At 34.5% G+C, this 12051-nt stretch overlaps 1 protein-coding gene across 5 annotated transcripts in view; it reads right to left on the bottom strand.

The window, feature by feature from the left end:
* The window catches only part of OWL1 (DNAJ heat shock N-terminal domain-containing protein), a 267015-nt gene that overhangs the window by 141448 nt on the left and 113516 nt on the right, over nt 1-12051 (bottom strand). For all 5 annotated transcript variants that reach the window (XR_016356106.1, XM_089800118.1, XM_089800116.1 and 2 more), the window contains exon 7: nt 317-401. Coding sequence is in view for 4 of the 5 variants with exons in the window: in XM_089800118.1 (XP_089656244.1) it covers nt 317-401 (85 nt within the window). In the remaining variant the exon portion in view is untranslated. The remainder of the gene's footprint in view (nt 1-316; nt 402-12051) is intronic.

Raw genomic sequence — 12051 nt, 5'->3', positions numbered from 1 at the left:
TAACAAACCGTAAAAAAAATTCACTTGACCAACAGTAAACTCAAGCTGTGTTATAGTTTATTACAACATTTGGTATGGAATGAAACTCTTTCACTGTTAAATTTAGTTACCATAGATTCTTTCATTTAAGCAATTTATACTTTATTCACAAGCAGTTTACATACAAGCTCTAGCAAAAAGCATTTGACAGGAATACACAACACATCATTCAAAAATGTTCAAAATTGATCTCACATTGCAAGGAAAGCATATTTGACCTCACATAGCAAGGAAAGCATATTTGAGAATTTCAATTGTGAAAGAACTTGGTATGCACCTCAAACCCTAGGGAACAGAGCATTCGTATGGTACTATAGTCTGATATTCGCCGGCCACCTCCAATCTCAAACTCCAGAGCATTGCTGCAATTACCAGTAACCTATCTCAGTTATAGCTATCAAATACTCTTCAATTATAGAGTATGAGAAAACAACAAATCCTCAAAACCATAATTTTGTAGATACAGGAATGACATGATCATATCAAAATTTGCAGTTGTTTCTATAGTTAAAGAAATCACTGAAAGTTAATAGGAGAGAAACTTGGATATGTTAAACTGTGAAAGAGCAAGGAATGTGCCCTCACTCAGTGCAAATGTGTAATGTCCCCTGTTAAGTCTATGCCTGTTTGACCATAATTATTCTATATTTAGTATACTTAAACAGAATCGATCAAGACATATTGATTAAATTATTGCTATTCAAGTAAGGAAAACTATAAATTTATCAATATATTAGAAACCTTACTGTTTATGATCCTTGATTTTCATGCTATCCTTATTATTTATTACAGTTTGAGGAGTTTTGGAATGTAACCAGGTTGCTTGTTTACCAATCACAATGGGTTTCCCTCAATGTTGACAAATCCAAGCCCTTATCCTATCTTGGGAGTCAAGACTATGCCTACAAGGCACTTAGGGCCACTGATCCCTACCCTATCTTGGGAATCAACCAATTAGCTGGATTTAGACAAGCCTCTCCCTGGATACATTCTGTCCTCCCTTCTTAGATACTAAAAATAATAATAAGTATATATAACTATTTGTATTTTTCCCTCAGTGTAAAAACTCTGATATTACTTCTTTATGTCATGTCCCCACTCTAGCTCAGTCTAACAGAGACATGTGAGTCAGCTTATTATGGGGTCTTGTAGGCTGACAGGGTTGGATAGAGACCCAGTATGGTTATTCAGTGTTGGGGACTTGGTTTTCTGGTGGGTATTGATCAGTTGGGTGACGTTCCTTGTTTTTAGGAGGCAGTTCCTACATTTATGGGGTTCATTCCTACTTTTTAGGAGGTATGATCATGCCCAAGGCTGGGTTTCCATGAGATGACCCTTTGGGTTCAGTTTCAGAGGGATAGAGCTTGTTTCCTAAATTTTTGGAGCATCCCTAGATTTTAGGGATGAGACTGCCAGTGGATCCTTGATTTCCGACTTCAGTCATAGACAGGTGACAGGATGATTTTATGGTTTGTGATGTCAGTTGGACAGTTTGTGGCTATTTGGGTTATATTTTCAATATTTCCTAAGTTAGCGTTTAATATTTAAATAAGGCTAAGTTAATAGCCATTTTGGAGTAATAAGGGAATTTTGGCCTCATCTGGATGCGTATCCCATGTTATGATAGCTCGTTGGAAAGGTCTTGAAATTCTCTAAATCTTCCTCTTTGGTCTCAGGGAAATTCGATGAGCAGATTTATTACTATGGTGGAAAAGGTCATTTTCTAGTGACATGGTCACTTTAAAATAAGATTTAATTCATTTTTATAGCCAACGCCAATTGGGGGTCACTTTAGGGTTCGAATTGCTTTGCAAGGGGTTATAAGGAGATGGGCACCATTTCTCATGATTATGCATATTTTTCAAACACTTCTTTTCAGATTTGCTCTGCTTGAGCGATTTGCATTCTGGGACGCAAACCCCAGGGTAATTGCTGGCTGGGATGTAACCTTCAGCAGCATTGGGTATTGGTTTGTCAGTAGTTTCAACAGTATTCAGGAGGAAGGTAGACGCCACTTCAGCTTGGGCCTACAGTTTGTTTTGTTGGGCATGTTCTTTGGCGTATGGGAGGTGAATTCTAGCAGCCGTACACTGCCATTTCTTGCAGCCGTACTCTGTCATTTGCAGCACTTGGATACATAGAATAATCAGTTACTCAGCAGTAGATTCTTGCATCTTACCAGCCCGTCTTCATCAGCCAGTTGTGGCATCATTGTTAGAGGAAATGTACTGGATCTTTTATTTGGCTCTATAATTCAGAGATCTGCCTGGTACGTTTTGTATCAACTCTGACTTTACGGCATATTGTTATTTATTTTCAGACTCTTTTCTTGCCATTTGCTACTTCTCATTTCTATGTGGAATAATCATCAAAAACACAAAAACAAACAAACTCTTCTGCATTTCCGTCTAGTTCTATAAGAAAACATTAATAAACAGGAAAAAACAAAAAAATAAAATAAATCTACAGCAGATTTGCAGCAGAGATCCATCAGGGATCTTTCACTTTATCAAAGTTATTAATAAACATAACCAGTGAATAAATAATGTTGCACGTACCAGATATATATATATATATATATATATATATATATATATATATATATATATATATATATATATATATATATATATATATATATATATATATATATGAGTCCTTATGCTCTGTCTCATAATCTGAATGGTTGCTGCCAATTAAAATGAATTGTATCAATCCCTTTGGATGAGTATCAATAACAAGATTATGGTCTCAGACCTGAATTATACTGTCCTTTTTATTCTTTCCGATGATCCCCTAAGTTCAATGGTCCAACTGTCATATATATTGGGTGATGTAGACGAGGGGTTGTGATTCCTGAGACACATCTCATGGCCTGGCTGCCTAGGTGAATGTTCAAAACAACTTATGTAGATGCTCGACTAATCATAAATTGGTCATGTTCAATGAAGCCAATGTTTCCTTAATACCACCTGACTCGTTCACTGATTGGGCTGATGTTTATCATCTTCTCTGTATTAATTCATGTCCACGGTTACTATGTGACACAATGATTAAATCACTTGTTGGTTGCCAATGATTTATATATTAATTTACTTATTTATCTATTAATTTATAATTATGTATTTATTAGTTGATATTTAATTTAGTTAATAATTATTTATGTATTGATTTACTTATATTTATTAAATTAATATTTATTTACAATTGTTTATTTAATGATCAATATACATATGATTGCTACATTTGATTAATTATATAATAAAATTGACATTTGATCCATATATACAATTAATATATTCTTTTAATTAAGTACCTATTAATTTAATTATTAAATAATTACTACAGACAGGATATTACAAAATGTGAGAAAGCAATAGTATTGGATTCAAACTGTGAAAGTGCTCTTTGGTAAATACAAATTATTTTAAAGAAAATACAATGGTGAGACTCGCATAGGGAACACGTGTATAAGAACTCGTCTGAAAATAAAAATGAAAAATAAGTCATGTATAGCTCTACTGCAAATTAGTGCATTTAGGTAATTGATCTGATCTACAAGGAGGAAAAACCAAATACATTACACATGACCCTATGAGTATAACATAGTAATGACCAATCTGAGACAAACACCACAAGTGGAAGTATAAGATTTGTCTAGACCAGTGAGACTTTATCAAATGAGGACTTGAAGGGAAACAGAGAGAAAGGAAGAAAACAGAAGGCAGGGAGACAGGAGAGGGGATGAAATTGGTGGATATTTCCAAATAAGAGAGATCTATGAAAAAATTAAGGAAAAAAAATATGTCACAGATATTCTTCTATCTATGTAACACAAATGACTGTGCAATGCATCAAGCTATAGATATATCACTGATGCACATATCTATTTCTGGCCTAGAACATAAAATCTGAAATATATAATAATACAAACCAAAATCAAACACCAAAGCAGACCTTAAATGCATTATATGTGGACCTGACCGAGCACCCTAGTATTTACTCTTAATATTGATGACAACCATTTGCATCCCATTTTATTTCATGTTTTAGCCTTTATTCAAATGCCTGAGTACCCATATTCATATTCTATTTTAGTACCATATCATGTATTTCTACCACCATTATGTTGCATATGGTTATATACTAAATTAACAGTTCAAGTTTGGTTCTAAGTTCGGTTCAAAGAGCCAATTCACCGGTACGGAAAAATTTTGAAAAGGGGTTTGGGTTCATTTGGATTTGTTCATACAAAAACATGTAAAACTTATATATATAAAAGAAGCCTAGAAGCATGAGTTAAAAGTAGAATGTTATGCAGTATAATTTAATCATTTGAAACAAAAAAGCCATAAGCTTTAAAACTTGTAATCATGGCATCTTGAATCATGATCATACCATCATATATTTCAAGTTCAACATCAAATATTCAAAACATTAAAATTAAATCATAACTTATTTGCTCTTGCCCAAGACAAAGTAACATTCATGCACACCACAAATGAGAATTAGAAGCCAACATAAGCATTTCATTTCCACCTTTTAGGGTTAACAATGTCAAAACTTCATTAAATTTGACAAAAAGAAGTCACTTTATTGATGTCTGCAGGGTGCATTTCCCTGAGGTTCGAACAAAATTTGTCCGGGTTCAATCAATTTAAGCCTGGTTCGCCCAGGTTCCATTTTCCAGCCTTCCAGTTCGAACTGGGGCCCTGGAATTTGAACCCTGCTCGGACCATCAGGCAAACTGGACGAGGACCAGGGATCAGTTCGTACCCAAGCTGGTCTGATAGGGTTTATGGGCAAACCAGGGTAACTTAGGTTAAATATATATGAGATATTTTAATATTGTCTTGAGATAAAATAAGATTATATATAATGGATTGTATTTGCTAATATTTGTTTTCATTTTAGCCTTGGAAAATAAATCTAGCAACATGCTATTGGAAGAGCAGTGAACAGATTCTTTTGGCCCATGAATACACTTGCCACCAAATAATTTCAATTATTAATCTATTTTTAAGTAACTGTATCTTGCATTGAATATTCATTACTATGCTATAACAGCTGGTGATTTATTTTAATACTCATATAGCATGAGATAATATGTATTGCTCCCTATTGCAACCAATGGTCATTGTCCAAAAGAAATAGTTTTCTTTGTGGCAAAAAATCCTACATTTGCAGCTAGTTCTATTCCAACACAAAATACATGTAAAATAAGGATTGAGGATAGAGAATAGCATGGAAACCAGGCAAGAGAATAGGAGAGAGTACTAGAAATATTACATCGGCAATGCAACAGCAACAGAAAATAATGCAGAAATAACAGAAGTGATGAAATATTTTTTTGAACAGATTAAAATAATACAGATCATGATTTAATATGAATTTGGTAGTTTTAAAGTGGCCTCATGGACAAAGAGGAGGGCTCACTCCCACGAAATGATGGTGATATAAATTTTTATTTTTATTTTTATTTTTGAATATTTCTTGTTATCCTTTCATTATTAGTACTGTGCAATTAGATTATAAATTGCACGCTTCTGTTATGCCTAATAAAAACGTTAGTGGAGCGTATTAAAGATATGCTAAATCAATTTAGATCATTTTGGGATAACACTGTTTTCCTTTAAATAAAGTTTAACAAATCTGCACTATATCTGTAGCAGCCTGTACAATTTAGCAAGCTGCATAATTACTGTAGTAAATTTTAGCAGTATTTAAACGATTCCTGTAGTGGTTCTAAATGGGTTTTTTTAACTTTCTAGTTGTGTTTCATCTGCACTCACTTCACTGCCTATAGCATTTGTACACATAGCCACTACACCTTTCATAAGTTTATGCCCCCAGCATAGACCAAACTGAAATTTAGTTATTAAACATTTGAGCTCTCTTATCATTTACCCCAATTTTATCATATCGAGAATCGTGACCTTTATCATTCCCATTTTTTGAGAAATAATATGTTGCAGATTTGGTGCCTATACCCCATCGTTTCCAGGAACGAAATGTACTGGATTCGGATACAATGAAAATACCCTTCTGATTCGCAAATGATTCATTTTTGTCTCCTCTGAAACGTTTTTATTAATTTGCCATCATATCTGGTTGAATCCAGCTTCTATCGGAAATTCCTAAAACGAATCTGAGAGATTTTTCACATTTTTAGGAATGATTTTTACGTTTTGTGAATTGTGAGATTTGAGGAATGTTTTTCCCATTTTGTTTGCCGTGAAAACAGGAAACCTTCTATTTCTTTTTTTTTATCGGTAAAAGGCATAATGCCCTATATATAAATATAATAAAATTATTTACAAACACTTTTACCCCGTTCAAAGTGCAGGCACTCAAGGGAAAAGAACGAGGAAGAAAACCCTAGTATTGCCAAGGACGTTTAATACCTTGTATCTGTGTTGATGCATTCGTCTTTGCTGCTAGTCAAAGGTCTTTGAGAGGGCAAACCCTCCCTTACATTGTTTCTTTCCTTGCATTGTTGGGAATGTTTAGGAAAGCATGCCTTCCTTTACAGAGTGTAAATTTATACATTAAAAGAATATACAATTTCTTTCATACATTGGCATTATATCAAGGCTACTCCCTGAACCAATTCTTTATTTTATCAATTTGACTTCTTAGCGTTTAAATTATGTCTTCCTTTTCCTTATCTGAATCCCTACTTTTGAAAATTTTGCAAAGTCACTTAGTAATGTTAAAACTTGTTTGCATACAGATTATTTGTGTGTCAGAGATGTTCTGCTTCGGTAGGTATCCTTCCCCTGCAAAACAAGACTCATATTGACCAAGATCATTATTAGATGTAATCCATATCAAATATATAAAAGGAAAACCTAACTTATTAGCCAAATTAATAATGAAAATTAGATAAATTAGTGTTATTTATAACATAATTATTATTATCATTGGTAGTTAAGATTTATATTGTCAAGTTTTATGCTTATTAGTTTCTTGGGTGAGCTTTTAATATTTATGTGATTAATATGTGTTAAGGGTAATAAGTATTTTTCACCTGCTCTAATGGTTGATATTGCTTTAAGATTCTAATTTAGACTAATGATTAATCCTTAAACTTTTAAAGGTATTTCAGCATTTACTTTCCTTAACACCAGTGATGTTTTGAGCTATTTCTTATTTTAAAATCATACTCTTTTGCAAAATCACCAATACCTCTGCTGAGTTATTTTTGCTTAATATTGTTGTTTTATGTTTGCCTAAAAGCATATGTAATTTCATTTCAATTGGTTTATATCTTAACACTTTCTAGTTTTTCAAAGAATTTGGAGTTTACATTTCCTTAGTGATTTGCAAATCAATGCAAGTATGGGCTGTCAAAATTAAGTTATTCCAGTCATGGTCAATTTGTGCTTCTATATAATTAATGGTTTTTCCTATTTAATAGACTATAAGTTTTGTCATTTAGCATCGTTAATATGATCCAGCACATAACCATAATTGTTCTACTTTTAAACTGTTAGTGTAGTTTTTCATTTCCTAGTAGGTTATTTATTTTTCCCTATATTACTAGATTTTTCCTACACTTTTATTAATCTCCCTTAAGTTAATAAAGGATGTCCTTTTAGGTGAATGTTTGCGAGGTGTCACCTTCCTACATGTGAGCATCCATTAGCTATCTTGGGAAGATACTTGGCTATCTTTAGTCCAATAGATGGTTGCTCCTCATCGGTCGGTGTTGCCACCTCCTCCCTCTTCCCAGCCTATATAAGCAAGCTACCTGGCTTGTATTTGTATCTCTTGTTTTTGCATCCTCTTAATGTTATTTTGCTTCTAGCATTTACATTACTCTCTTGGAGACTAGCTGTCTATTTTGATTTTGTATCATTTGCATTCATAGTTTAAATATCTATTATTTGCACTAGTTTTATAGGTTATTAATCTTTTTAGATTCTAACATGGTATCAGAGCCATTCTATGTGCAAGAATAGATTTTAGTTTCTTTATTTGAGAGATTTAGGGGGGGCTAATAAATCATATTGTAGGTTTTTGAAAAACTCAATATGCTCTTCTCTTGCATTTTCGAATGATCTTGAGAATTAGAAAAGTTTGACAAAAACAATTTTGATCTCTAGGGTTTACACGTGTTTTACGAAATCTGTGATTGCAACATTTCTAGTTATACTGACAACATTTTTGGTTGTTCCAACTCATCCAGGAGGCTTGACAAAGTCAAATTTTGGCTTTCATTTCACCGAGATCGAAGATCGTCATACAAGTTGTGAAACTGGAGTTTCAATCTCAAATCTGACAACCAACTTGCATATTTGATGTTTTCAATCAATATTGCAAATTCCAACATGCCTGATTAACTTAAGTAGTTGATTCAACCTTTGCATGTCATCTTTTGGTTGATGGGGTCGTTTCTTGGTTGTTGGGGCTGCTTTTTGTTGTTAAAGGCATCTAATTTACACTACAGCTACATCTTCTGTACATCAACAAGAAAAATGCTTTTTGGGTTTTTTTCGGAGCATCGAAAAACCATCTGGGTATCTTTTAGTTTTTGCATGCAATCTGTATATTTTGTAGAATCGAGCACAGAAAACTACAGCCGTACCCCTCTCCATTGGCAGTCGCAAATTTGAACGCAGTTCTCAAATGCTTCGTTCTTGCTCATACAAACTCCGATTTCGATGATTCTTGTTATGATCTTGGCTTTTTTTTGTGCTCTATCCACTAATGCAGTCTTTTTTTAATTTTCATGCATAAATTTTTCAAAAATTGCAAATTCTTAGCCGTGACTTTGCACAGTTCTCATTTTGGAAACTTCAAAGGATCATAACTTTCTCATGACCTTGTATCGAGGCGATTCTTTTTTTGAAAGTGCATGATTTTTTTTTGAGTAGATCGTAGTGGTGCTATTTGTTTCCTTGAGTATTGTGCCCAAGTTTCACTTTCAGCATATGCTCTTCGTGAGGGTTTTGTAGTGCATTGAAATCAAGACCACTTGGTATTTCTTGCTAGTGGTAGTTGTAAACGCACTAATATAAAGTGTCAAATCATATTTCTTGGGGGGTGGTTCTTTGATTGAGTAAAAAGGGGGTGCATTGTCTTCGCTAGGTTCTCTTCTTTTTAGCATTTCTTCTCTGCATTTCTTCATTATGGATCAAAGAAAAATGCTCATTCTAACTCCATACAATTACTTTGAGTGGAAACCACGCATGACAATTCACCTAAGGAAAGTTATATTAAATAGGATAACTATGAGACTTGAAACTGAACCTGATAAAGATGAAGATAAACCTACGTGGTTTAACAAATGTGATGAGGATTTCAACACAATCTAGGATTTCTTCACTAAATTGAAATTACTAAGGTTGCAGTTAAAACAATGTGGAATTGAAAAGAAAGATGAACAACTGATTCTTAGTATTCTCTCTAAGCTAAGTTCAGAATATTCTGTGTTTGTCTCTGCCTTCTATGCTACTAAGGGTGCACTTGGTACTCAATTCACCACGCCATTTTTAGATGATTTTGCTGTCAATCTCACTTGAGAACAGGACAAGCTAATCCAGATGAGCACTCTTAAGTACTCTAAGTCACATGCCTTGGCTGCCAAGCAAGGTACAAAAGAACAAAAAGGACAAAGTAGTAACAACAATAGTAAGGATGAGAAACAAAATAATAGCAAGGAGAAGAAGGATCAAATATCAAAAGCAACTATTGTTACCCCATCTTCCAAGGTCGACAAGCCTAAGAAAGAAAAAGTCCAATGTGCCTATTGTAAAAGACCCGGTCATGATGAACATAAATGTTTGAAGAAACAAATTGATCACTTGACACACATTCTTGAGAAGAATAATATCAGTGTTCCTGAGTCTATCAAACAAAGTTCTAATGAAGGGTCTAAAAAGGTAAATGAAAACAAGGGGAAAGGAAAGAGCAAGGCCCTTGTTGCAATTGCTTCTTCACCATCCAGTTGGGTTCTTGATTCGGGTGCTTTGCACCACATGGCTTCAACTAAGGAAGAACTTGCATCCTTGGAGCTGTGTACCATGCCTTCTATTTTGATGGGTGATGACACTCCTATTTAAGTGTGTGGGAGAGGGTCTGTTGATGTGGGGGATGGCACATTCCATGATGTTCGTTGTGTACCCTCATTATCAACTAATCTCCTATCAGTATACCAGATCACTCACACAAGTTCATGCAAGTGGGTTGAGTTCACTCCTGATTCAGTGGAGATACGTGAGTTACACAATGATTCTATAGTTGCAGTTGGGAGAGCAGATCATCAGTCATGACTATCTATTTTCTCACTTTGTTCTTGATCCTCCTTCGACTATTTTGCTCACACACTCTAATGATGTGACTAAATTACGGCATGAGCGCTTTGGCCATCTTAACTTCCGCTATTTGCATTAGCTCAACCAGCAAAGCATGATCATATGGTTGCCTTTGGTTCAGTTCTCAAGCGGTGTTTGCCAAGGTTGCATTCTTGGTAAGCATCCTAAGGAAAAGCTTGACAAAAGTAAGGCATGGAGAGCTTCACAAATCCTAGAGTTAGTTCACAGTGATTTGGCTGGTCCATTTCAGCATCCTTCTTTCAGTAGGGCTCGATATGTCCTCACATTCATTGATGACTTTTCTCGATATGCTTGGGTTTACTTTCTCAAACAGAAGTCAAAGGTATTTGATCATTTTCAAGACTTTAAAACTTTTGTAGAGAAGCAATTCGAAAAAGCCATCAAAGTTTTGCGCACAAAGAATGGTGGTGAGTATGTCAACCATTGGTTTGAGAGATTTTGCACTTCAGAGGGGATTGATTTGCAGCATTCAATTCCATACAATCTTGTAATATCCCTCTCCAAATATTTTACTAAAAAAACCCTTGATATAAACGTGCAGATTCAAAACAGAACAGCAAACCAATATTTGACATAAATTCCAAAACTTTAATCAATTTGTAACTCGTAAATTTGCATACAAGAAAACTCAAAAAAGTTTGATTTATTCCTCAAATATTCAATAGTACATATATAAACCAGGAGTTAACATAAATAGTTGCCAAATAACGTTACTGTATTATACAACAGCAATACAATAACATGCAACAATCCAGAAAATCCAATCTTATAAACAAAAATAATAGTCAGATTGGAAATATAAATAAAACCTATAAGAAGGCTATGTTTGCATCCAACCTCCAAAAGCTTCTTCAAAGGTGCGTCCTCGAAGAGATAACCAGTAACTGTTTCTAGCTCCTAGATTAATATTTGTTTAAATATTATAATCTTCATAACTTTCCATGTGGAGCCTGTTGTACCTTTATCACTTTTTCCAATGTGATGCACACTCTTTTAAGCAATGTGGGATAAAGCACATTTTTTATCCTTTAGTCACTTAAGTGAACATAGTACCCTTTTAAATAAAGTGACAAGTTAAATGAACTTTAATAGTCACTTAGTCAATAAACCATATAATCATCAAGCATTAAAATAGCTAACCAAATGAACTCAAATAAGCACATGCAATAGCTTGTTGGAAAGCTCTCGACAAGACGCTTCCAACCCAACATTGAGGTACCGAAAATACTGTGCTCTGTTTACTTACTAAAAATAGTAAACATTGGGATAACCTGCCAAAACTACTCTGATGGGTCTAAATTTGGAAATTCTAGGCCAAACCTTGAAATGAACCCTGTAAAGAACCTTTTCGCCCTCGAAACCTAAGCGAAGTGAGCCGACAACATAGAATTATAATGTCCCAGAAAAAGGGGACATTACAAAGCCTCCCTTCTCAAAGATTGCTTGCCCTCAAGCAATCCACTCATACCTGCAGAAATCAAATGCCAAGATCCCATACTCGCCTTGAGAATGAGATTCTACACCTCAACCAACGTACCCCGGCATGCATCTTCTCTAACTCGGAATGGTGAAACAGTACAATAGGAATCGATGTGCCAAATAACTAAATGCCAGGATCCCAAGGCTCACCATTAAGGGACACCAACTGCCATAAGCTGCTGCCCTATGTACT

This window comes from Cupressus sempervirens, chromosome 9 (genome assembly GCF_028749045.1).
Source record: "Cupressus sempervirens isolate cs-2001-9-10 chromosome 9, ASM2874904v1, whole genome shotgun sequence".
NCBI lineage: Eukaryota > Viridiplantae > Streptophyta > Pinopsida > Cupressales > Cupressaceae > Cupressus > Cupressus sempervirens.
This window is presented reverse-complemented; position numbering and strand designations above follow the sequence as displayed.